Source organism: Anabas testudineus, chromosome 9 (genome assembly GCF_900324465.2).
Source record: "Anabas testudineus chromosome 9, fAnaTes1.2, whole genome shotgun sequence".
In the NCBI taxonomy this organism is placed as follows: domain Eukaryota; kingdom Metazoa; phylum Chordata; class Actinopteri; order Anabantiformes; family Anabantidae; genus Anabas; species Anabas testudineus.
The window spans coordinates 8435789-8462895 of NC_046618.1; the positions used below are offsets into that span (position 1 = coordinate 8435789).

The 27107-nt window shown below is 41.7% G+C and overlaps 2 protein-coding genes across 7 annotated transcripts; both read left to right on the forward strand.

Annotated features, from left to right (window-relative positions):
- Positions 1–139: 139 nt before the first annotated feature.
- LOC113150192 (E3 ubiquitin-protein ligase NEURL3) lies at positions 140–2619 on the forward strand. Its single transcript, XM_026342592.1, has 4 exons — positions 140–295; positions 1206–1700; positions 1806–1958; positions 2077–2619. Exons 1-4 carry the CDS (start codon positions 265–267, stop codon positions 2214–2216), a joined length of 819 nt encoding a protein of 272 aa, XP_026198377.1. The 5' UTR covers positions 140–264; the 3' UTR covers positions 2217–2619.
- Positions 2620–5450: 2831 nt separating this feature from the next.
- On the forward strand, positions 5451–25511 carry sorbs3 (sorbin and SH3 domain containing 3). 6 transcript variants are annotated; one of them, XM_026342957.1, is made up of 21 exons: positions 5451–5580; positions 13511–13581; positions 14280–14468; positions 14669–14741; positions 15040–15173; positions 15326–15389; positions 16567–16605; positions 16698–16788; positions 17315–17423; positions 18718–18771; positions 18917–19024; positions 19557–19612; positions 20759–20829; positions 21311–21372; positions 21508–21554; positions 21675–21789; positions 21895–22020; positions 22649–23203; positions 23342–23445; positions 23559–23665; positions 24077–25511. In XM_026342957.1, exons 2-21 carry the CDS (start codon positions 13570–13572, stop codon positions 24136–24138), a joined length of 2178 nt encoding a protein of 725 aa, XP_026198742.1. In that variant the 5' UTR covers positions 5451–5580; positions 13511–13569; the 3' UTR covers positions 24139–25511. The 6 variants fall into 6 exon arrangements, with proteins under 6 accessions (XP_026198742.1, XP_026198745.1, XP_026198747.1 ...); XM_026342960.1 differs by having other exon boundaries at positions 24728–25511; XM_026342962.1 differs by having other exon boundaries at positions 22649–22750.
- Positions 25512–27107: the final 1596 nt, after the last annotated feature.

The following is a 27107-nucleotide window of genomic DNA, read 5'->3' on the forward strand; positions in this document are numbered from 1 at the left end:
AAACAGAGGGTATGTAAGAGAAATAGGAATGTCAACAGTGAAAAATGTTGGCAACACGCCCATGTACTCTCCACTTCAGGTGGATTTATTAGCTCCACCCTCAGTCCCTGCCTGTTTCCTTTTATGCAAAGGTTTGTTTTGAAGAGCATGTGCACTGTATATTAATTCCAACGGACGCCGCTGAGTTGTGATAACGACTGAAGCGACAGAAGGGAGCACATCCTCTCTCAAGACACAGAGAAAACAACTGTTTTCCTCTTCAAGATGGTGAACAAGCGCAGCAGCAACAATTCTGGTAAGACATTTATCCCCTGTTCCTGTCTGCAGAGACACTAAAAACTGTATTTAATTTAATTTAATTTTTATTTTTTATTTTTTAATTTTTACCACAGAGGGGGCGATTTTCTATTAATGGTGTATTAATATGTATGAAAGTGTTTCTTTTAATATTTAGCCCATGGCACAATGGAAAAATATTATTTACATATGTTTTTTCAAATCTATTAAAAGATGACTGATTCAGGACTTTAGGAGTTATGACTCGTAGTAGGTGATTTCCTGGAAATGTACAGCTGCTCACTGATGAGTAAAGTTAATAGTATTGCAACAAACGTGTGAGTCCCTCCTGCAAAATAAGATAAAATAAAATTAACTATTAAAATTTAATTAACAAAACATAAACATAAACAAAGAGAAGCAGCTCTCGGGTTCGTTCCTCAAAGAGAAAGCATTGACGCCTGCTACTTTCACTTTTACATATTTACTGTTTACAGCTATTAGTGGTTTTATCAGTCTCTTCTTTAGTGCTATAGTAAAGTACATAATTTCAAAGCATCCATCTAAAACTTAAAGATAAGACTGTTGTAAAATTACAACTTATCACTTATTCACAACAGCTTAAACTAATCCCCGTAATAAATAATTATGGAATCAATAATTATTACTGACATTAAATGTAAAGGAGAAAATCATTAAGGAATATTCTCTGTGTATTTATAAACGTCTTATAGTCCACACTTCAGTGTTCAGGCAGGTTTGCACAGATTGCTGTAGTTTAAGTCTTGTTGTTGTTTGGTTGAATGCTTGTCTGACATGTGCACAGTGTGCACGTGTATTCCACACACATGGATTGACGAATTCTCCGTATGCAAACGAGTCCTGCACAGCTACATAGTTAACTGTGTCTTTTTTTGTTCTCTGATCAGAGACGTCACACAGGTGCGGCCGGACCTGCCTCGGTCCCCTGACCTTCCACTGTCAGGCTGTGGGAGACAAGGTGCGCCTGAGTGAGGGGGGTCGACTTGCAGAGAGGGCAGCGCACACGTTCAAGAATGGCCTAGTGTTCAGCAGCCGTCCACTGAGGGTCAATGAGAGGATTCGACTGAAGGTGGAGAAAGATACTTTTAGTTGGCACGGAGCTCTGCGTGTCGGCTTCACCACAGTCCCGCCTGCAGCCAGATCTCTGCCCTGCATGGCCATCCCCAACCTCACAGACACCCCTGGACACTGGGCTGCTCCTGTGCATGATTCGTACTGTTCGGTAGGTTCAGAGCTGCAGTTCTGGGTGACCAGTGGTGGCAGTGTATACGTTGCAAACAAGAGTGGCATGCAACACAAAATACTAGAAGGAGTGGACCTCAGCCGACCACTGTGGGCCATGATAGACATCTACGGACAGACATGTTCAGTTTTCCTCCTGGGTGAGTTCCTGCCTCTTTTTTTTCTTCTTCCTATTTATTTGTTGGCCTGTAATTCTGTGGAAGACTGATTCAATTCTAAATCCTATGACCTCTGTTACTCTGCAGGCTCAGAGAAAGGGGACCTATTCACAAGAAGGTCCTGCCCTGCTCCCAAACGCCTCACCTCACCTGATGTTGACATTGGCACAGGTTTCATTTCTGATGTCTTAAGCCCCATTGGAAACAGCAAGGAACACGCCTCATCTCTGGAAACAGCAGGTAAGACTCAACAGACTTCAACACAATCTCTCTTATTTTAGTGTTTGTGTTAAAATGAAACATGTCACATAGTCTGTGATGTCAGTTAGTAACTGTGATTCCTTTCTTCTGATCACAGATGATGTCTGTGTGGTGTGCATGGTGAAAAAAGCCACATTCACTCTGTGTTGTGGACATCGGTGTTTGTGTGACCTCTGCATCCCCAGAGTAGTCCAGCAGTTCGGCACCTGCCCACTGTGTCGAATGGAGATCAGATAATCAATAATAATAAAAGTTATGAGTAGTGGATGGGGAGGTTTGCTGTGTGGCCGGAACAACTGAAGAACTGAACTGTTTATCACGTTTCATTCAACTCTCTTCCTTCATGTGTAGAGTACATCACGTGTAAGATTCTGATCTGAAGATACTGAACTAGATTAGTTTCTAATCATGTAAAAAAAATGACGAAGGGCTGGGGAAACCACAGGACAATCTATGACTTAAATGCACTCACTGAATGATGTGTAAATAGATGTAATTCATGCACTATAGTACCAATGTTTTTTAAGTGTACAGTATTTTGCCGCCTCGATGTTGTAAATATTTAATTATTTTCTATGTTTGTAAAGTTACAGTTTGTGTGAATGATGTATTTGTATTGTTGATGTGACTTTAAAAATAAATTTTATTTTAACAACCACATTACTTGACTTTCTATTAGATATTAGACAGATCCGTTAACATTAAAACACCAGTTACCAAATCAACAAAGCATCAGCCTCCTGATTTCATGTTTTTTTTTTTTTTATTATTATTGCGCTTTATTAATTTATTATTGTGAGTCTAATGTTGCATATCTTTATAGGATTCTTCAAAGTGAAACTGTCACCGTCAGCTAGGTTCATTTTTACTTTATTTACTGTTTTATGTTGTTACCATAAAGCAAATGATTAACAAAGCTGGTTACTATAAAGCATATATTTGTAGTTTCACTTTAAAAATGTGGCTGATAAGGATGATGAAGTTTTTCTCATTTACACATTTACTACCTTTCTATCTAAAATTTAAAGTTCTCTGTATTTTGATAGAAGATTCGTTGTCTGCTAGATGTAGATGAGGGACCACTGATGCTAGATCTCACCTCGTGCCTGTCACGTGCACATTGTTTTGCAAATTTAATGTTTCTGAGAGAAAAGCACCAACTCGTGGAACCAACAAGGCTGGGTGTCAGCCACCCTGTGAGATGTGAGAGATATGTGTGCTTTATTCACCAGAAATGTTTTGGTGTTGTAATGGTATATTCCTGTTTGTTTCAACCCTGTGTTTCGTTTTTAGTTAGTACACTGCTCACGTGTACTAACAAAATCCATCCCTTGTCAGTCAGATGACAATCAATGTTAACCAGCAACTTTAATACAAAAGAAAGGAAATGATCTGTCATGCATGACAAACAACAGTCAGCGACTTATCTCTTACTGTGATTGTCTGTGACACACCGGCGACAAACTGTTTTGCAGATGTATGATCGCGATTACCCTAGAAAGGTTTGTTTTTTCTGGATTCTAACCCTTATATATCTTTTCTTTTGAATGTTTCAATTTTACAGTCTTTTCATTTGGGTGGGAGAAATAAACAGTCTGAACTAGCAACTCTTGTCTCTAATTTGGGAAAGTGTTCACCTATCAAACTGGACGCCTACATTCAGGGAGGGCAGAATAACAAACAGAATAGCAAAGAGAATAAAAAAAGAAATCTAAAAGTCGGATGATTAAAAAAAAATCTACACATCCTGCATTTCTTAGTTTTAATTTAAAAAAAAAAAGAAAATTATACTTTCAACACATTTTGATAGTTTATTAGTAGATTATTTTAGGGGGCTGAAAGGACAGACAGGGGTCTAGAAGAACCCCTGACAAGTACCTCAAAATGTCACTAAAATACAGTACTTCATTAAATGTACTTAGTTAATTACCACCTCTGGTAATAACATGCTCCAGTGTCATATAATTGTAATATATAAATTATTAGAAATTCATTTAAATGCATCAGACGGTCAACATACCCTTTTAAACACTTGATAATACTACTATGCACAAATAATTTAATATAATGATGTAATCATAACCACTTGTATGCATTCCATTAACTGGTACATTGCTGGATATAGCTGTTGTCCTTAAGGTGACATGTACTGACAATGTGTGTATAGAAACCACTTTGCTTTGAATTGGGAAATAAATCTTATTCTGATTAGTGTTTGTTGAGACTTGGTGCTTTAACACTTGATGGCTGCTCACTCTTGATACTGAACAACTCTTAAAACATAAACTCCTAAACAGTTCCCTTTAGAACCACTAAGAGGCAGCGTAGTACTGCTTATCATGTGACTGTCCACTGCAAAACAAAGTATGGTAAGTGAAGTATGAGAATCATCTTGCAAAAATGCATCTTATTTACAGGTTTTTGGAAATGAACTTTGTTGTATAGAACATGTTCTACTTGTCTGAAGAAATGATGGAGTTCATGTGCAACTTGTTTGTGATTTGTTCTTAAGTCGGTATCATGGCTTGAATGTGCCTTTTCTCATCTGTAAATAGTTTACTGGACTGATATGTCCTATTGTTAGTAACACAGAGTGTCACTCTCGAGCTGTGGGCTGACATCTCATGGATCTAACATCTAAGATGGACTCCAGACATTGACTGAGATGCGACCTTTGGTGTCTGATCAAGCAGCCAGCTTGTTAAATATTTATCTTGGATGGCACAGCTGAGAGTTGCTTCTAGACTCTGGAAGCAGGAAACCAGAAGGTGTCTGGGAGAGGGAAGGGACAGATAAACCTCTCAGGAGCTTAATGAACGCTTCACACAATTACAGCAGATCCACTATGATGACACTGTGGACATTTGGCTTTGCTGCAGGGGTTTTCTCATGTGGGGGCTGGTACAGGAACAGAGTATGGAAACACTGAGACTTCTCTAAGTGTTTGCATGCATGTGGGCCATATGTGTGCATATTTACATTTATACACAGTGCAAGCCTCTTTCCTGGACGTACAGATCAACTTGCCAAGTCACAAGTGAGCATGACAGAGCCAATTGGCACTCTAGACGGCTCTTTCTTTGAACGTGACAGACATCTAACAACATCTAAATCCCTAACACGATGAATAGATACATGTGTATCAGTCACACGTATTTCTTGCCATGGCTTTGGAAATCGCCTCCTCTTTTCATTGCTCATGAAACACTGGAGGGCGGTGTCACCGAGCCTGTGCCTGTATGGGAATTTCTATTATTTCCAGCTGTGGATGGAAACTATTACTGAGTGCCTTCTCCCCGATGAATTCTAAAGTGTGCGCTCATACACACACACACACACACACACACACACACACACACACACACACACACACACAAACACATGCATACATGTACACACGCCTACGAACACTCAGTCAAACATTCAGACCCACGCTGAATCATTCACCAGAGATAAAAGACACCCTGTTGGCCAGTGGAAGAGAAAGAGAAAAAGGGAGGGAGAGGGAGAGAAGAGCAGCAGTGGTTCCCTCCTTCTTTTTCATTCACTTCCTCTCTCCCTCCACACTGAGGAGACCTCACTGCTCAGCCTACACGCGCCTGTAAGTACTGTTCAATTTGTGCTGTGACTTTGCAAAGAGACTAGAACAAGGGTTAGTATCATAAGGAATAAACACTGACAGCTGAAAAGGAAAGTAGGGTTTCCGTCCTGTGTCATTTTCCGTGGCAGATTTGTCATTAAGTAATTTTAAATGTAATATTTGAAAGGAAACCGTCTCTGCCACCCATGTGAGCATCACACTGCTGTCCTTCATCACTGACTCACCTGAAGCCGCTGTGGCTGACATGAAGGGGCTGTTGTCTGTGCTGTGCTGTTGTCGTTTTTATATCAGACCCTTGTTAGACAATTGTTTAGAAGTTGCAGCAAATGGAAAAATAGTGGCTATGAAGGGGTAGAAGTGAATCTTTGACTGTGCATGTTTGTTGTTTTTGTATGTAACGTGTTACTGTGTGAATGTTACCCTGTTATGTACGTAATGTGCCCAAACCAAAATCTTTCAAAATAAGCATCCTCAGGGCAAGAAGTCCCACGAGGATGTATGAGATTGTTTGTCCAGGACATCCAACAGACTCTTTGGACAGGCACTGCTCAGAAAAAAAAAAAAAGATGTTTACTGCTAAAATAAACTCTGATGCTTTTGCGTTTGTTCTCATGAACATTCCTCAAGTGCTGCCGCAGAGCACAACCTGTGGTGTGATCGTCACATACAGTGACGTATGACGTCCAGAGCTCCTTATCTGACCTCCAGTGATGCTTGTTTACCTGTTGAGTCGTAACGCTTCAGCTACACTTTCATCTCATGATAACTTTGTCTTGGGATTTTTCCAGATTTGCTGCCCCTTGTTTTCTCAGAGCAGAGAGACGTTGAACCAAAGCTGAGGGCTGTAAGCATCAAGTGATGCAGGTTTTGATTACATACAGACCCATGACAATATTTTCGCACTCCGTAAATAAATAATGGCTCTCAGGCTTTTTAATGAGCCTCTGTAGCCTCATACATGCACACAGCACTCAGAGGGAAAGGACAGGTTGGATGATCCATTCATCTCAGGAGGACTGAGTGAAAACATCATGCGTCTATCCTCCTGCCTCTCTGAGATACAAAGGGACAGGAGGAGATAAAGCCTCGGGGTTTATTTAGGACAAGGTGAACAACGGCCCAGTGTGGGAGAGGTGTCATGTCCCCGGCCAAAGCTGCAATCACGTCCTGCGTGATTACCTCATTTAGCTACAGAGTGACAAGCTGTTAGATGTGATCACAGCAGGGTGAAAGTCTAGTCCAGCAGGACACAGATTATGAGGGCAGCCCCTTGTCTGAAGCCTGTGTTGCCCAGATTCGCCTCAGGTTCAGCAGCTCAACCGTTTGGCAAAAACAAGCCTGTGTGGAGTACAGGCTCAGTAAATGGATATCTGCCCTGCCGTACCAAGCCAGACCACTGAATTATTAAATACTGCTGAGTCCTTCATATTCAAGCTGGAACGGGCCAGCATACATGCACACACACACACACACACACACACAGACGCAGACATTCACTTTTAAACAAATGAACAGACCATTGAGTAGACCCTGTGAAATGATACACTCTGTCCTGTCTTTAGTTTATCGCTGTAACTCACATTGCATAAGAGGCTGACAGCATTTATCAGCACATGACTAGATCACTCACCTGTTATGTGGACCTCGTGACTCAGCTTACCTGCTGCACACTCTGCCAAAAAAAAAACATGCCTGTCAGCATGCAAAATTTCAGGTTTTGCAGTTTGTCTTTGTCACAGGCAAAAACTGCAGGCAAACTGGAAATCCTGGATTTATTTGGGCAAGTATGGTGTGAGTGAGCAACAGTGGGATTTAAAAAAATGTGCTTTACTGGACCGTCCTGCCAGACTTATCTGTTCACACACCGCATCTCCTACTTTGAATAATGTGCCGTTAACATTGCAAATACGTTTCAGTCCGGTTGTTTCCTGCAGTCTTGACACCCAGCAGCTTTGCTGTGGTGAGAAAAGTCAGCAGGGCTTGTGCTGTCACTGTTGTAAAGTAATGACTCCGAAACACTTCCAGAGCTGCGGGAACAGAAGGAGCTCCTATTCTCTCCTCATGCCTTTAGCTAGCCAGAGACTTGGCCTTTTCACACACACACACACACACACACACACACACACACACACACACATAAACAGACACACACACAATAGCAGAGGGAGGCACAGGAGGGAGAAAGTTCGGGGGGGGAGGCTGTCATGGAGTCACTGGGCAGTGCCTGGAAGGTGGAGGTGATGAACTGTTTGTATTCCCCTTTGGTTAACCCTGTGCTGTGAAATATCACCTTATCTCAACAATAGGGCTGCTTAAGGAAGGAGGTGCCCTCAGCTGACAAGCCAAGAGCAGGGTGAACGGCAGCTCAAGTGGGTTGCTATGGCGATGCCTGTCAACCGGGAAGTCCTGTGCGGAGGCAGGCAGAGAGAGAGAGAGAGGGCGAGAGAGAGGGAGAGAGAGAGAGAGAGAGAGAGAGAGAGAGAGAGAGATTGTGTGTCCTGGCTGGTTTGAAGGGTGAGAGAAAGTGCAGGAAAGGTCTGAAGTGTGGTTTACATGCACGACCAAAACAGGAATTGAAGTGCGTATAGGTGAGTAGACTCTTATCCATGGGATAACAGATTTAAATCATAGGCGGCGACGTGAAACATGTGTGAATGTACAGAAACGTGCGTCTGTCTAGTCAGCTGTTTTGTAAATGTAACCTGTCTGACTGCTCAGGGCTCACACACTAGTCCACAGGATTAGTGGGACGTCTTTTAAAGATGGATGCTTTTTCCCTGGCACCTAAAACACGTTGACCCATGTGATCTGTGGAGTTCTGGTGTTGAAACAGACCCGTGGGAGGCAAAGAGAGAGAGAGAGAGAGAGAGAGAGGGAGAGAGAGGGCACTGTGTGCAGTGTTTCCCCACATGTCATCCCTCATTGCTCTGCCCAGAGAGGTATGTGTGAGTAGGAGTTTGTGACAGGTCATATTTGAGCCCCAGAGACTTAGAGGTCATAATCATCTGTGAGAATCCTTTCTCGCATCAGCCGTAATGGCCCAAGGACCGTCCGGGCATCACTGGAGGCTCCCCTTACTGTCAGGGTGATTTCCACAGCCGGCTCTGATTCCCTTTGTTATATTGCTGAGGGGTCTAGCTGCCAGTGCTCATATCCACAGGCGGCTGCCCTCAGCTTTGATGATGTAAAATGATAGCTATGAGGATTTGTGACATTTTTCACTCGCTGCATGTGGGTTTTACTTTTACACATGCGCTTGGAAACAAACGTTTGTTTGCGATACTGGAAGAGGAAATGTGATAAAGCTGCTCAGTGCTTCAGCTGAGTGCTGAGTGCTCTGCTTGAGGAGAGAGGCTGTGATTTACGAGCCTGCAGATCCTCTTGGGAACACATCACCTCTCCATTGACAAGAACCACACAGGCCGACCCCCCCTCCTGTTGCTCCGACTGGAGGAGCACCATACAAGGAGGTGAAATACTTCCCTCCTGATAAATGTGTGTATCCCCCAATAACTGCATATCATAAACTCGCAGCTTCAGGACCTTGTATGGGCTGCATCCACACATCTGCTAGTTTGCCGAGGGACAGCGTAGTTGTGCGATCAACCTCACAGGACCTCTAACATCTCTCACATACCTGCAGAGTGACTCATTTAAAGTGTTTAGGAATAAATGCTCCTCGTGTTTTTTTTGCCAAATGTGCTTGTAATTACCTTATTACTTTTTAGGGCAGGATTTCTTTGGTTTTATGGTGTCGTTATGTGACTTGTTTAACAGCAGGAACATCGCGTACGTGGAAATGGGCGATAACACTTGACTCGTCTGTCTGCCACGTTGTTCTCAGCTTACATTCAGGAAATGATGTCCTGACCTTCTAATGCTTCATTAGAGGGCAGAGATAGGGGGGTGTTTAATAGTATTTCAGCTTTTACATGATGTGGGTAAGTGCTCGACCAAACCAAACGGCCACCTTAAGCAAATACTGAGATTGTATTTTGGCACGTCTCCTTTTGTATGCATTTATCCGACCATGTGCAGCAGTGGAGTGAATGATTAACTGGCTGTTTCTGGTCACCACCCTGTACACAGAAGCAACCACAACAACACCTGCGCTAATGAATGAACATCAGCTCCTAAGTGATTTGTTTGCTGTGAACTGCATTAGTGTTATTAGAGTCCATTGTCCTCTCTCCACCATCACTTACCTTGTATAGATGATTTATAGACAGCACTATTCTCCCTCTGACCACAAATCATTATGTTCCTGATGCGGCACCAACAGATCACAGAAGTTCAAGGGTCAACACTGTGACAATTATTCATTAGGATATGTGTGGGCACTTTGACAGCCTGGTTCTTGGTGAGAACAATGCGAGTATGTGGTGCAGGGGGTCATTGTGGGTCAGGGTCTTCTCAGGAAGACCTGGTCACACCCTCCTATGACAGTAGAGAACAGAGGGAAATGATCATGAACAAGCGCTGTAGTCTTTACTTGTAGTCTAGTAGATATATAGCATTATTTTGTGTTTTCACACATTTTTAAGGTCCTACAAAACTTTTTTCTTTTCATAATACTGTGATGATTGCATTACTACTTGTTGCTTTTCATGTTGTGGAAATCTCCCAGTGCGATTTACAGGAATCACAGGGGTGCGGTGAAGTTCAGTGACCTTGTGTCAGACTGAGTAAGTCTGCTCTGGCTCAGCAACTTCAGATGATAGTCTGGTTCCTCATCCGTTCCCTTTTGGAGAGAAAAGAGAAATAAGAAATGCTTGTTCCCCACAAATAATAATTTGAGTCACAGCTGAGGGAGCTGTACTGACTTCTGTTTCTTAGTTTGCAGAGTGTAACATCTGGTCAGAGCTTCAAGAGACCGGATAAGTTTCCGGGGCCAAAGTCAGAGATTACCATACTAAAAATCCCTTGATTCTCATTTTGCACGTCCTCAATTGCCCTGTCCTGGGCTAAAGCCCATTTGGAGTGCTATAAGTGTCAACTTTAAAGAGTTGATCTTAGATCTTAGTTTTATTAAAATGTAATTGCACAAATAAACTTCGTTCTTTGCAACTGAAATAAATTAACTAACTGTGACAAACAAAAAAAAATCAACTGAATTTTGGAAACTAAGTGCTTTATAAAAGTTACGTAAGCATAACAAATCAGAAAATTAGTTAACAAAACATATAATGCTCTTCTGGGTGCCTACAGAATACAAACCATGTGAGGTTAGTGTTGAAAACATACTTGGACTCCTCTCAAATGAGGAGAAACAGGCACAGTTTCTGTGCATCATGTTGTTTAAAGCCTTAGTCTAGGAATAGAAAAACAACAGAAGGTGGCAGGGGTCGGGGATTGAATGGAACAATCAGTCAAAAATGAACAACACATGCAGCAAATCATGCAAGTTAATCAACAGACCATCTTTCTGTGCACAGCTGTATGCTCATGCATCTAGCAGAGTGCTGAGCTGGATCAGGAAACACTATGATCTCAACAAATCTCAGCCAGCGCGCCACCTCATTACTATTCTGTGAGCATGTAAAACAAGCTAGGTAACAATGCACACGCTCACAAGGTCAAGGAGTATTTTAGATGCATTGGATCCAGAAGAGACGTCTACAACTATGCATATATATAAGAGAGAAGAGCGTTCACTCCTTTTTTAACCTGTGACATTATCTGTTCATCAGTTGAGGAACCACGTTTGCAGCTGCAACACACGTCAACTCTGAACAACTGAGCTTTAGCAAAACTCTTTGTGAATTCCCATGAACGCAAATGTTGCAAATTCACTTTAACCAGTTGAACTTGTTTTTATACCTTTTTTAATTATAAATGAGTACATAACCTTTTGTAAATGCTATAAGCTGGACAAACCAGACTCTTTAGTTGCACGTGGGCCCTTTATGACTCTGCTTTTCTTGCATCCCGAAACTTAAAGTGGTGGTGATAATGAACCTCTCACCTAGCAGGGGTTTAACTTGTAAATACTTGAGAAATAACAAACCACGTTGTAGAAAGAAATCACACACCATCAACTCTAACCCCCTCTTCTCCGTCTGAAGGCTGTTGAGTCTAAATAATTACATAAGAATGCACTGGGCGTTCGGAGCAAACCAGGGGAGAGCCAGACTTCTGGACAGGGATTTTCTTACAAGATATCGACACTGATTTTTCCTTATTAGGCAGGATTGTGTTTGGTGCTCCCGAACAGGGAATGCATGCTGTGCTGGAGTATTTCTCTGTTGGCTTTTACTCCCTGGAGAAATGAGACACTGTTATGACATGAGCTTACTCATCAGGATGCTACTTCACTGAGCAGGGAGGTTCAGCTGTTAGGCCCCACAGTGGAGGGAGTGTCAACCTTTTATTAACACAATGAAAACAGGAAGTAATCCGTATTATTAATAATTGTAGGACAAGCTAGAATTAGATTAGTTAATGCAAACAGGGAAAACTATTCTGTCTAACAGGCAGGATATCTCTCTTGTGGGACTTCATAGATCAACACTAAATCAGTAGAGTGCAGCGTTGCCTAGTGCTAGACAGATAATCAACTGTGTGTGATTGCGATGAGCGATCATAGGTCATCTGTTATGGATGAGCGGTAATGGTATTGTTGTTGACACAATCCTCCGGTTCCCATATTTTGCCTGTTACGTAACATCGTTTATTGGGAGACGATGACTCAGAGTGACATTGTTGTCTGTAAACTGGAACATTGATTGTATCACTGCGTGGACTATGTGCCGTCTCTTAACCTTGTACAACGGAGACACAGGGTGCGTATAGTGTTCTTGGTCATGACCACAGTGATTATAGTTTCTAATGCTCAGCTGCAAATACTGCATGGAAAACTCATCAGTGCAAATGGTGTTGGGCGGCTCTCAGCCTGTAATGTCCTGGCTCATACAAAGCCATCGTGTGCAGAACAGAAATAAACCCAAATTCCTGTATTAACCTTATTCTTTTATATTCTTATCTGACGGTTTTACCCAGGATAAAACTGGCTTTGAACACAGTTTGAGAACACAACGACTTAAAATCCTTTTTTAAAAAGAAGCTTGTTTCTGCAGAGGCCAGAGTTACATGGATGTAGGGCTGAGCAGTGGCCATGATTTCCATACCAACACTGTTATTATGGGTCATTTAGCAACTGTAGATGAGAGGTGGACTGGAAATGGCCTCCCCCCTCATTCTCCCCTTGCCTTTGATGTTAAAACAGCAGGCCTAATCTGTTTTTCTGAGGTGCAATTGATTAGAAGCTGGCCTCCACTTTCAGTAGACAACACAACCCTCTCCATCAACCAGCACCTCTTGTCCAGCTTGTTATGGTATTGTATGCCTGGGAAGAGCGAAGCCAGCGTGTGAGTCACTCTGCTTTGGGTGGGTTTTTCCCTAGTAACAGGGAAAAGTGGGTGACGCTAACTTTCCTTCTTTGGAATACTAGTGGGATGGGATAGTGGAACAGTCATCGAGGCTGCTGGATGTAAAATGTGATTCATGACAGGCCTTTGTTGAATCTCACAACTGATGACTCAAAGGGTTAAAAGGATATGTTGCAATGCTCAGAATAACATTTTAAGCGATCTTGTTATGCCAATAGGAACTTCATCTAAGATCTACAACCCTTAAAGGCCCTGACAACTTGTTTTCTATATCAGAAAATGTGTTGTGTATTTGTTGTCAAGAGTTTGATGACAGTGGGTAACGGAAAATTTCAATTCTACAGACATCACCACAAAGTCCTGTATTACTTTGAGCACATTTGATAAAACAAAACAAATGGATTTGCTGTCTGCCACAGAATAGTTTGCACAGACTTGACTGTAAGACAAAATAAACATTAACATATTTTTTTTAAATGGCTGCATGATCTCATACTGAGTTATTTAAAAAACAGAACATTCTTTTTTTTTTGTCTTTGCAGGTTTTTGATGCTTGCCACACAAATTTAATATCTGTCACAAAAGGACCATATCCGAGCACATGCAGTCTCAGGTAAAGTCTTTTTTTAATAAGTAAAATATAAATCGTTTTCTAATTGTTCAATAAACACTTTTTTCCTGAACATGCACATCCTAACCTGCACATACTGGTTCTACCACAACCACAAAATACACTTTCCCATGACTCCTGGCAACCGCAGAGAAAGAACCAAAGCACCTGGTTAAAATATGTAGTGTTCCAATAGAAGAGCTAGAGCGGTCATCACGGACTGGCTGGGGGTAAAAGGATCTCTATGGAAACCACAAGATCACTTCTAGCCCTGCTGGACGGCTAGAGGTTGACATCAACGACCCCCTTCCCACCCTCTCTGGCCTTGGCGCCACCCCCTGGCTGGAGAATAGAGAGGCCTGGTGAATAGGGAGTTAATGGGTTCATAATGGTCCTCTCCTGTTTCTGTGCCCCTCTCTGTACCTTGAATGAGGCCTTTCTGCAGTTGTGGCAAGAAAGATGATGAAGTGGGCGGAACACTACTTCCCACTGGTCCTGTTTTAAATAAATTAGGAGGCTTTTCATCAAAGGCTCCCCCACAGAATCCAGTTATTCTCTGTAGAATAACGGGGGCCACTAACAAGTTCACATGACCTCCCCTAGAGAGTGTTGCGTCTCCAGGGCCGAGACGAGGACAAGACAGGAGCAAAGTTCACACATTGTTTGTATCTAGCCACATTTCTTATTTCCTCTGTGTTTAGCAACTTGCAGACGTGATTGGGGAACCAAATGGCTCCCGAATTATCTTCTCTGGGGAGCCTGGAGTTTCTTCAGGTGAGGAGATACTAACTTCTCCACAGCTGGCCCATGAAGTGGTCATCTCCCCTGGACTCCCGACTCCTCCTACGAGCCCTTTTCGCTCTGCAAGGCTGCCATCTGTAGACTTCAAGGTATGCACATAAATATCCTGGAGACTGTGTTGATAACAACTGTGAAGTTGAGTGTGTGAAACTGAGTAAACAAGTGCGCCTCCCTGTGGAGAAGTGAAGCATCACAGGCCATACATCCAGTGATGGACATGTTTTTGCAGCTGTGAGTTACATTACACTGAGACGTACACCATGTATTTGTGTAATTTGCCCCTCTCAAGGTATCAGAAGTCAATGGAAGTGGACCAACAACTCTCAGCTTTGGAGCATACTATGGCCCCTCACAGGCACATGGTAAGAATTTTTAACACATTGCTTTAAAACTAAATGCAAATTTCTGTTTAATAAATTATGATTTAGGGAAATTGAAAGAAATAAAAGTTCAAATGAAATGTTCATAGAAGTGTAAACTGAATTGCAAGTTCCAGTTGAAGTGGATTGTAAATTATACACATCCCTACTTTTCATGTGATGTGATTAATGACTTCATACTTTTATTAATCTGCTTTTATTTGACTCCTGAAATCAACTGAAATCATCAATTATGGAAGAACCTATTTGATACAATCATAAGATTTCGACTGTAACACAGGTGGACTGTCCAACGGCGTCCAGGGCTCTGCCTCTTTACCACGCAGCTGGGGCCCCACTAGGGAGGAGAGGCTTATCAAGTTCTCAGGAATCGGACCAGTGGATGAAACTGGGATGCCCATTGCCTCCAGATCAGTAAGACAAGTTCAAACTCTGTTAAATTATACACTTATTTTCTTTTGCTTCCTTTTTTAACTTTCATGTTATTTCTGAGGTCTAACATTTGTCGAGGCCTTATTCACCGGGTTTGTTTACTTTATGCACCTCCCCTGTCTTTTTTATACTAGAGCGTGAACAAGCCCAGAGACTGGTACAAGAGCATGTTCAGACAGATTCACAAGAAGCCAGAGGGTAAGGACATTCCTCCTCCCGCTCCTCCGTCTCTTCTCACACACTCCACAGTGAATTCCTCTTTGTCAGTGTCAGGTACTACAGAAAACAGATTACTGCACAGGCAAAATAAGACGTGATGAGGCCCACAGTCTTATGTCATTTCTGCTTATTATCTCTGCCAATAACCCCACTTCTTACCTCAGCCCCTCCCAAATCAAGCAGGTAATTTGTTTCTATTACATGTTGTGTAATAGGCGCACATTCCCTGTTATTTGGTTGTTAAAGGCACCACCACCTCTCAGAGGTGATTTTAGCGGATTAAACTGGATCAGCTTTGTTTCAGAGGTATATTGTTGCTCTCGTACAGCGACTTGTCATCTTAAGCTATGTTAGTTTTAGTACTGAGGATTACTTCTAGTACTGGTGTAATAGAACCATGTGAACACAGTGTCATTCTGTCCAACTCACTAAGTAAACAAAAAGTAACAAGTAGCTTAGTTTATTCAGTTCAGTTTATAAAACATGATGACTTTTATAGCAACAGTTCAAATCTAAAGCAGCTAAAATTGGCTCCAACAACTATAACACTGATAGTCAGAGTTACATGACATGAATACATCAGACAGAATCATCAAATTATTGAATGTAGTATAATATACTGATCAACATGGGGGTCACAGCAGTGTGGTGGTTGTCTTTCTGTCTGGAGTTTGCATGTCTTCCCTGTACCTGTGTGGGTACTCCGGTCACTTTAAATTGCCCATATGCATGAATGGTTATCTGTCTCTATACGTCAGTGGCGACTCATCCTGGGTGTGATCCACAGATCATCCAATGACAGCTGGGGTTGGCTTCAGCACCCTTAACAGGAAAAATCATTAGGAAAAGGGATGGATGGAATATACAACACTCCCACATGACCCATTATAAATAATGAATACATTTTGCAGTACTAGTACAATTTGGGGCTGAGGACAATTACTTTCATCAGAGAATTTTTACAAAGTTAAATTATTATTTTTACTTAGCAAACATGTAAGATACTACTAAGGGCGGGTAGGTCTCACCACAAGACAATTACAGCCATTTTGTCAGGGAATATGAAGGCACTGTACCTATTTTGATTCATCTACTGCTATAGAGCACTGCAGTGTTACAAGTCAAAAAAACAGTCTCTGTTGTACTTGTTAATCAGAATCTGAGCTGGAGGATTCAGAGCCCTGGGCAGCCGAACGTAAGTAAATCCATCAAAGTAAGATTATTGTCCCGTTCGTGGTCACATAATCACTACTTAAGACTGATCTGCAGCAATCCACTGATCTGCAGGGCACCAGATAGCTGCCAACACTGAAGAAAGTAAAGAAGAAGAAGACAAGAATCTCTTCAGACTAACACCTTATGGAGCTCTACCAGACTGGTGAGTCAGATGTAACTGCTTGAGGGTCATGAAGGGACTTATCAGCATATCGCAGCATGCACTGGAGAGAAGACAGACAAACTGACAATCCATCACACGGCACATAGTTTGAAGACAGATTGACAATTACTCACATCCACACCTTTAGACCATTTTAAAAAGTCAACCTGAGCTTTTTTCCCCCTATAGTGTTAATAATTAATAATTAAATTTTACAAATAGACATGGAATTAAATTAGGTGCTGTATTTGAAATGTTTAGCAACTGGGGAGATTGAACAGTTATCACTTTCACACTACTACTACTACCAGCAGCTAGCACAGCCTGCACACCAGTGTGAATTTCTGACATCAGATAAAGACTCCAGGTGACGTCTTATCAACCAAAACAGGCTCAGAGCAGTAAAGATGGTATATGTGTGGAACAGACAAGTTTGGATTTGTTGTTACAGGCTCCCATGAAGCCATGATTACAGTAAGTTGTCTGTCCATGGTGTGTGTGTGTGTGTTGGGGTGTTATGTTTCAGGAGCGAGGATGTAGATAAGCTGTCAGACCCAGGAAAGCTACACCCTCAACCGAAGAGCATATTCGACTTTGAGCCTGGGAAGAGCACCACCTCAGAAAGCCGCAGCCAGGTACGACCACACATGCTGCCATGAATTTAAAAATGACCAAATAAAGAAAATCACTTTGGTTCCAGCACGAAGCCATGTTTTCATCTGATTCTTTGAACTCTAGAGTCACGCAGCATTGTTGTTGGCTGTGATCGCAGGAATTATTTGTTTAGTCTTTCTCTGTTTTCCCAGTGTGGGAGCCAAGAGCAGGTTTGAGGATGGGCACCTTTTCTTTAAGGATTACAGTCTTAGGCTCATATTTCATCTTCTCACGCAAGATATTTAATAACTGGTGGTCATTTGGCAGGGTAACTGATGCTTACCGCCAGATGTGCTCACTTTTATTCAGGAGACTCAATAGGCTTTCTTTGTTCAGTAATGTAACTTTTCAGAAAGGAAAAGACACAATCGACGTATTTTATAGGTGTTTCTACAAGGTAGTGTGCTGAAGGACTGGTAAGGTTGGGCCGTGGTTGATTTCCTTGTGCGTTCTGAACTGTCCAGGAGCTGTTTTAATTGACTGTGCTATTGTTCTTTATGTGTCTCTGTGTTTAAACACCCCTGGGGAGTTACAAGCAATGTCTCTAAAGCTTCTTTTTTTGGCTCTAGTAACAATGTCCCAGATCTGGTGCATACTGTGCCTTGTGTCTACACTTGTAAGAAAAGGAATCTTTGTTTCCACTCCCCCCACAGGAGGTGATGTGTCTTGTGATCCGTATTATAGTGTTAACCTCTTATGGTGCATAATGGCTCACAGCATGGAGGCTTACTTCATTTCCTCTTTGTGACAGCAGTCAATGTTCTACCCTCTGGACAGCGCTGAGAAAAGCAGCTCACGGACCATATCAGGCGCTGTGCTGCTCAACAGTGACATTATGTCTGCGATTGTAGTTAGGACTCAGGGGAAGGTTTTGGCATTCAAAGAGACACATTCAGCCAAGGATTTAGTTTTAACAAAAAAAAAAAAAAAACGAGAAAAAAAGGAAGAAAGTGGAGCAGGATGCCTGTAATTCCTGCCAGACGAGCCTTTAAAGCGACTCACTAGATGGGTTAAGATGGGCTAGCTAATTAAATAACTTCATCAAAAAATAGAAGACATGTTCATGTCCCATGAACTTAAAGCTAAAGTACAATTTGAACCTTTAACCTAAACACACAGTGGAAATAACTGTGGAACTGCGGCAGCATGGCAGAATTAAGCTGTTAGAGGGACACATTGGTTAGTAATCCAGTCAGGTGTTCCTATATCAGATAGGTTTAGCAACAGTTTCATTGGAAAAGCAACTTGTGTTGACTGTTGTTTCTCTGTCTTTAGGCTCATCTGTCCCCGTCACGACAGCCGGAGAAGCCAAAGTCCCCTTCGATTGAGGTGAGCGATTTAGACCCGTCTTTAATTTCTCAGTTCACTCCATGAAAATACACTTTCTAAAACCATTGAAAACGGACACCGTTAGATCCAACATTTAGACTATGTATTAGCTTTATTAATTTTGCCCTTCCAACTTCGGGCTCAGGCCAGTCTGGTCTCTGAGCTGAGTCGATTTGAGGCTGAGCTGGACTCGGAAATCCAGGGCCTGGAAAGGAGACTTTCCCAGAAGAAGGAACGTCGAGGCCGGGGTGAGGTACTGAGCCCCCCTCCTGACTCTCTCTGCTGAAGCATCTCCCCCCCTGATTTAGTAAAATCTTCATCCACCCTCACCCTCACTTTTCCCACTTAGAGACGCCAGATTCCTCTGCTTGCTACTTTTTTCTCTGTGACGTGGATGACAGCCTGGGGATCACCTGCCTGCCTTGCACTTGGATTGATCTGCTATGTTAATCACCTGCCTGCAAGACCCCCCCACCCCCACCTTCCTGAACTATTGTAGATTATATTTGTGAATCATTTTTGCTTAGTACTTCCTTTTGCACAGTGCTTGTTTTAGACAATGATGTGAATGCCAGAAATGTGATTCTTGTGCTCTTCCTTATCCTTCTGTGGTTAAATCGTCTGTGTTGTTTGTAGCCCAAGGAGGATAGGACCCAGAGGATTTCTTGCTCCTTTGGGAGTGGTCAGCACCTCTACTTTGAGTTGTTGTGAGATTTCCTCTCAGCTGTGAGATACAGAGTGCGCTGCTGGGAACAAACTGTGTTTAATGTGAACTCTGCTTGCAGGAGGCCAGAGGCAGGGATCCAGTAACTGCTCCAAAGACTGGCACTACAAACTACAGGTCAGTGACAACATTGCTAAACAAACTGATGTGGAAACTATAAGAAACTATTACTCTAAACTGTACTCAGCAGCATGGGGTGACACATTTACTGAACTTGTGAGTTTTTATCACACACATCAACAGAGCTGATTAAAGTAAATATGGGACTTGTGATATGTTTCCTAGCACCTAATGTTAACAAGTGTGTTCAAAGCTGTGGCACTGCAGTAAGGTGTGGAGGTTTTGCTCACAGATAATTATAAATTATATTGTAGAGCGACATGGAGAGCACATTAATAGAAAGGTCAGGGTCAGTCATCACATAACAAACCTTCTCTGATCACAACACCCCAACGCCGTTTAATCCACTTTGATATTGCTTCATTTCGGAATAACTGCCCATCACTTCCTGCTGTTTTAAGACACCCTGCGCTTTGATTGGTCGGACCTGAACAACACCAAGTTAGTTGATGAGGTGACTCTCAGTGCTAGACAACCTGTTAGAAAGCAAACGTTCACTGATTGAAAGTACAGTTTCTGCTGCCTCAAACAGCAGACAGCATTCCACATTTCTCTCCATGTGTGTAATGCATTCTTAGAGGATTCTCGCTGTTATTTGCTCAGTTGGACTCATGGGTTTTGACCTTTGTAAGCCAGGTTCGATAAGGAGCTTTTTTTTAAAGATCCTTTGATTGAAATGGCATGTGTAATTAGTCCGATTTTTACTCTTTCCTGCTATGTTTCAGAAACACTGGTTAACTGAGGCCACCAGCTGCAAATACTTTAACACAAAACAACACTGTCTGAAAATATGCAAATGAGCTCAGAGGAAGGCAGGCGGACTCAAGTTTATGATCACGAATAGAGTTTAGGGACTGTAGAGACAATTAAAGCTCCAAACTTGATCTAAACCAGATTCTCAATTCATGGATAACAGCATGAGTCACACTGTATAATCTGCTTGACCTTTCACTTGTCTGATTAGTCGTCTCATCTCTGTCCAGTGTATGAAAACCAGCAGCTGCAAACAGATGTGCGGCGTAGTAAATCTGCAGGAAGATGACACACATTTACACAGTCTGTCCTTTGTTGTCATCAGAACAGGAAGACACGTTGACAGAAATACAAACATTCGAATAATGTAGGTTTTCTTCACTTTCTCAGCAATTCATCAGCATCAAAGCAGTCGGTCCTCGGCTCCACTGACACATCATCGGCCGCTGCTTCAACATATGGTAAACATAAATTTCTTCCCTTACACATTCATGCACTCAGTTTCTGACCTGGCTTTGGTAACAATTTGAATAAAATAATAAAAAAAAGCACTTTCCAAGTGCACATGTGCTAAATGTTTTTTTTTTTTTTTATCTATTATCTTTTGACAGCCTCTTATTGTTTTCTGCTCTGGTATTTCATATTTTAGATAAGGCCGAGCATGGAAAGCTTTTGCAGTCTTTCCGATAGAAACAGAAGGTGCTATAGATGGGTGGGGAGGAAGCTCACAAATATAGGAAGTGGAACTCGGAAGACCCGATTGAAGATTAGCTTTAACCCATTGTTTTACTTGGAAATTTAAGATCCCTTTAGAACTTGTGTGCCGCTGTTGTTAAGTCACTGATTGCTTTTTCATGGCAACACATTAAAAAACAGCTCATGCTGAACAGAAGAGCGTTTTAGACCTCACACATCTCATTGTGCCTTTACTTTGTTCCACAGTAGAACGTCTTTCACCTGCACATGAAACTATGGAGCTCCCACCTAAGAAAGAGGAGAAAAGGGTACGTTTCTATGATTTTCCTTTTAGTATAAAGGCTAGAGAATAAAAAATCTCTTTGTTATGTAGCATTTTGTCACTGGGATCTGAATAGATTGTAAATTGCTCATGTGACGACCACATCTGCTTGTTTTTCCAGATGAAAGCAGCACGAGCCAAGTTCAGTTTCCAGGCTCAGTCACCCAAGTGAGTTGCAGTGATAACAATATGTGACATATGTATTTTGAACTTTGAACTCTAGTGTCTCAGTCCAAGCTCATGGATTTTCCAATTTGTGTCTCTCATTATCCGTGTTTCTTTCTTTAGGGAGCTCACACTGCAGAAAGGCGACATTGTTTACATCCACAGACAGGTAGATGCCAACTGGTTTGAAGGAGAACATCACGGAAGGGCCGGCATCTTCCCCACATCTTACGTTGAGGTACACTTCTTCGTGTCTCTCACTCAATGCAACTTCTCTGTAGTGTGTTTATTATCTCATCTCAGGTCATGTAATACTAAAAACTTGTTTCTCCATCCTTCCTAGATCCTGCCTCCTACAGAGAAGCCCACACCTATAAAGTCTCCCACTCTACAGGTGTTGGATTATGGGGAGGCTGTTGCTCTGTATAACTTCAACGCTGACCTACCTGTTGAACTTTCTTTTCGTAAAGTGAGTACTAACAAAATTCATTTTGAAAGTTGTGTCACTGTGTTTATTGCTGGACAATATATTTTTGTGTAAAAACAAACTGATCAAAAAATAGAGTTGCAGTTGAGCTTTCCTTCCTCATTGGGCTCCTGTACATTTTGTTTTGGAGCATGTTAGCAACAGCAGGTTATTGTGTCCCGTCTTCATGCAACGCACTTTGTTCTGAATGTGCTAGTTGTATCTTTATATTGACAACAATCTCCTCATATAACTCTAGGCATGAAAGCAAAGAAGTGTATTTTCCAAAATGTCAAACTATTCCTTTATAAATGAGATCAAAACCAAACAGCGGTCAAGGGAAGTTCAGTGGGTCAATTTCTTTACCACCTTCACCAGAATTTGCATCAGGGTCATATTTCCATGAGCTCTGATTTAATTTATCCGTCAAACATAAAACAATTAACAACATTGCCACTTCAGGCAAAAGCTCCTCAGTGCAGCTTTAAAACATTTATATTTTATATTTTTTTAAACGCCATGAGGAGATGAATGGTCATAGATAATGATGCTGCACATAAACAGTCATGTTAAAAGCGTGTTCTTCTGTATTCTGTAGAATAGCTAACTCTGCTAACTCTTTCCTCCTCAGGGGGAGCTCATCAGTATAACCAGGCGTGTTGATGATCAGTGGTTGGAGGGGAGGATCTCAGGGACCAGTCGAAGCGGCATCTTCCCTGCCAGTTATGTCCAGGTCAACAAGATGCCCCGCACCAAATACTTCACGGATGACTACTCATCGGGTCCCATGTCACCTGTCTCTCCTGGACCTCAGAGTCCAGGACGTCCACTCCACTCACCCTGTCCACTGTCACCATTGTCACCTTTCACCCCCACTTCCCTCAGCTCCAAACAGGAGCACTCCCCCCTGTCGCCATCTTTACCTGCACCATATGGGAGCTCAGCTTCACAGTCACGCTCCCCCCTCCACCTGACACCTGTATCCAAAGAAACAGCTAATTGGTGGTCCCGTAGCGCCTCCAAACCGTCTCCACCCACCAACCAGAACAGCCACTTGGCTGACACACACTCAGCTAACCAGAGCCCCACAGCTAGAGCAGTTTCACCTTCCACTCTGTCGTCAGCGTCTACGCACACAGCGGGAGCTACAACAACAAGCACTCCCAGGTTCACTGACCCCTCACAGGTCTGCTCTCACCGCCTCCCCGAGAAAGTCACCGCATGTTCACACCCATGGTGTTTCTATTTTTATGTGTGTTGACAGGAATGTGGCTCATCATTCCCCATTTCATAATGCCTGACATGAGGTTTCTATTTCTTTCAGGGTGCAACAGCAAACTCGGCTGCTCCATTTAATCCACACGTCAGCGCTTTGCTGCAAACACAAGTGCCAAACAACCTTGGTTCAACAGTGGTGCAACGCCAACCGTATGTCTCAAGATTCAAATGTTAATTAAGCATATTGTTGCAGTGCACATCGAGTGTTGAAGTTTTGGTGAATTTGCCTCAGTCCACTTTTTTTTCTGCGTCCCCAATTTCAGATATAAAGCTGTTTACAACTACAAACCACAGAATTCAGACGAGCTGGAGCTCAGAGAAGGAGACATTGTGCAAGTGATGGAGAAATGTGATGATGGCTGGTTTGTAGGTAAAGTGTGTAGTGATTTATTTTCAAATTACAGAAAGCGGCCTCTGCTACTGCTACTGCCTCTGCTCGACAACATATTCCTTGATTAGGTATTTTTATGATGGTGCTGTAGCAGAGAGCACAGACGTAATATTAGGTGGCTTTAAATGCTATCATTTAGATATTTGAGATATTTTTCATAGTTCATTTCTCACCCTGCTCACCAAGCTCTGGTTTCCTTGTCAAAACATTATGTGAAAACTGTTGCTTCATAGTGAAGGATGTGTTGATTAGATTTATTCTGCAGTGTCAGTTCCCCCTCTAGTGGTCATCGTAAAACAATGCAGATGCAATTGGCCCAGTGAACCTGAAGTGTTTAAACATTGAGTTGTTTCTGTTAAGTGACCGTGGTGTTTACCCTGTTCCCTGCAGGTACGTCAGAACGGACTCATGCTTTTGGGACTTTTCCTGGGAATTATGTGGCACCAGTGTGACTTCCTCATTTCCCGCTTGCCCACATCCATGTTGACTTATAAGAGCCCAGCTAATCACTCCAGCTCAATCCAGCAAATCCAGCTTTGACAGCACAGCGTGTCTTCGTCCCGTTGATCGCCACTCTCCTAAGCCTGGTTTAGTCAAACCTGCATGTCAGACCCCACCCTGTTTCCCAGAACAGAGGTGAAGCAGGGACATCGTGTGGTTTCTCACCTCACCTCCTTGCATGAGCGTGTGCATGTGTGTGTGTGCGTGCGTGGGTGGCACTGAGACTTGAGAGTGTTTTCACACACACCACTTGAGGGGGAAAGAATGAATGCTGATGATACTGTTTCAAATGTGAAGAATGGACTTTTTTGTTCCACAACTATTTGCAGCTGCAGGAAATTTGCATTCCTTCTCGCTGAACAGCACTGTTCCTTTCTCTGATGCTGATACATGTACAGCATGATGCTGCGTTCAGTTTTTTTTGTCACCACATCACAAACCACTGCAGAGAAATCGGAATGAGGATGGATCACAGATGTTTTTTGGTTTTTTTTAGCACTTTGTTGAATTATTAATGTTTATTTCAAATATCTCCCTCAGATTTTCTTTCAGATCTCTGAAAATACCCGGGGCAGGTTTGAGGAAACAGCAGGAACATAGATGTGTGCTCACAGTAAAGCACCAGTCAGGGCTTGGACATGTTGAGAGAAGTTTACAGCCTTCCACGAGGCTATGCAGAAGAGCAAATAATAGTAATGCATGTGTTGGTTTGTTAAGTAAGTTATTCATTATAGAGTATTAGGCTTTTTTGTCCGTCTTAAACTATGAAGTGGAATAACAAAGAGGGAATTCAAGAGGCACATCCTGTGCTATATGTGGTTTAGCATGAGCTGTAGTGAACGGCTCTAAGATGAATCCAGACAGTGCCTCTGCTCCAGATGGTTTAATGATCTGTTAACGCATTTGAAATAATGTGGTATGTGCCAAATCTAATGTTTAATAACATGTCTTTTCAAATTCACCTCAGAGAAATCCCACCTCACTTTATTTCTGCTACTTTTGCCTTTACTGCTTCCACAATGTTTCATCATTCTCACTTCAGAGACTATGTTTGTGCCAGCTGATAGGTGTGACGTCTCTAAGCTTCATTAGAAATACTTATCATGAGGTCCTTTTGCAATTTTATTTGATATATTCATGATTTCTCTGTAAAACAAAACGAAAAAAACAAACAGATTTAGTTGACACAGGAGATGATTGTACAGACTGTAACGCTTTATCAAATTAAAATTATAATATATATTTCCTCATGAAACAATGTATCTCGTGTATGGTACGCATCTTTTTTTAAAGCAAGCAAATAAACATTACAGAGTGATACTGAGAGGAGTTTTTGTTCTTATTCTTTTCTGTATTAATTCAAACACCAAGTACGTGAGTAAATATAATGTTCATGCAGTGGTTTCAGCATGCAGTACTTCAGTACTACAGTATCAGAAGAATGATTTGTTTATATTTTTTCCAACCTGTCCCCAAGCAAGACACCAACGTTTACAATTTCAAGTTGACAAATGTCACGTTTTGTTGATTTTTTGAAGTGATGAAGTAATAAGAACATGAGACAGTTTTCACGTTTATGTGTTTTTATTTAATTAACTTGTGAAGATAGAAAACAAATAAACAGTACATTGTATTTCGTAAAGTGAAAATGTTTCGTCAGGACTCAGTACTTTGGCAGATACCACAGCTTGTAAACACTTTCCGCAGCCAGCGACTCTTATTATTCCCGAAGAATTTTCACCCACTTCTCTTGCAGACCACTCGAAGATCTGAGATATTTTTAGTCTGTCTTGCACACACAGCGCTGTCAAACTTGACTTTTTAGTTATGTTCAAGTCATTGTGAGGGTCAGTCCTTCAGCTTGTCTGTCTTGAAGTAGTTTGAGGTCTGCTTTGGATCATGGTCTGTTATATAAGCCAGTCTTTTCTCAGTCGCACTTTCGTGACTAACTGACATTTGCACCCAGAAATCACTCGTGTGTAGTGAAATTTATTCTTACATGCAATCTCATGCATTGCCTGTACCACTGGCTAACACACAGCACACAGTTTGCACTGTGTTCTTTTACAATTTGGGGTCAAATGTAAACTTTTTAATCTACAGGGATATTTTAGTATGATACATTCACACAAGTACGATAATGTATTATATCAATTAGGCTGGTACAACTTTATTTTGAGTGAGTTATACATTACACTTGATCCTGTAAGTGGAGGTCAAAGGTTCTGTAACACCTCACACAAAAACATACACATTCAATAAAGAAAAAATATATATAATCTTTTAAACACTCAAATATTGAAATTTTCAATTATCACTGAAACGTTTTTTTTTAATAATACAGTGGCAAGAAAAAGTATGTAGATGAATGTTTACATGTTATGTTTAATAAAAACATGAAAACATATAATGTTTGTGTATTATTATTTTCAGCAGACTGTGTTTTTCTATTGTTGTGACTTAGATGAAGATCTGAGCACATTTTATGACAAATGAATGCAAAACGTAATCCCAAAGGGTTCACACACTTTTTCTTGCCACTGTATATGCATCATATTACTGTTTTAATCTCAATATAATCATTGAGGAGAGAAATAGAAAAACCCAATATAAATACATATTTTAAACTATTATTGAATACATACACTACCTGTCCAAGATCTTGTATTGATGACAGGAGAGTCAGACCGCTGCATAAAGGCTTCTCTCTGTTTTCTTTGCTTGATTCATGCCAATAATTTGACTCTTCTGAAACTGATAAACATCTTTTCCACGGGATGTGTCTTCAGACATGGTTGTTTAAGAAATGAGCAGCTACTTACTGCATCAGTTAGAGTTAAATAACTTGTTCTCAGCTGTAACATAATCATCTATGCAGTAATTATCCAGTGAGAGGCTCTTACATATTTGTTTAGTTAAA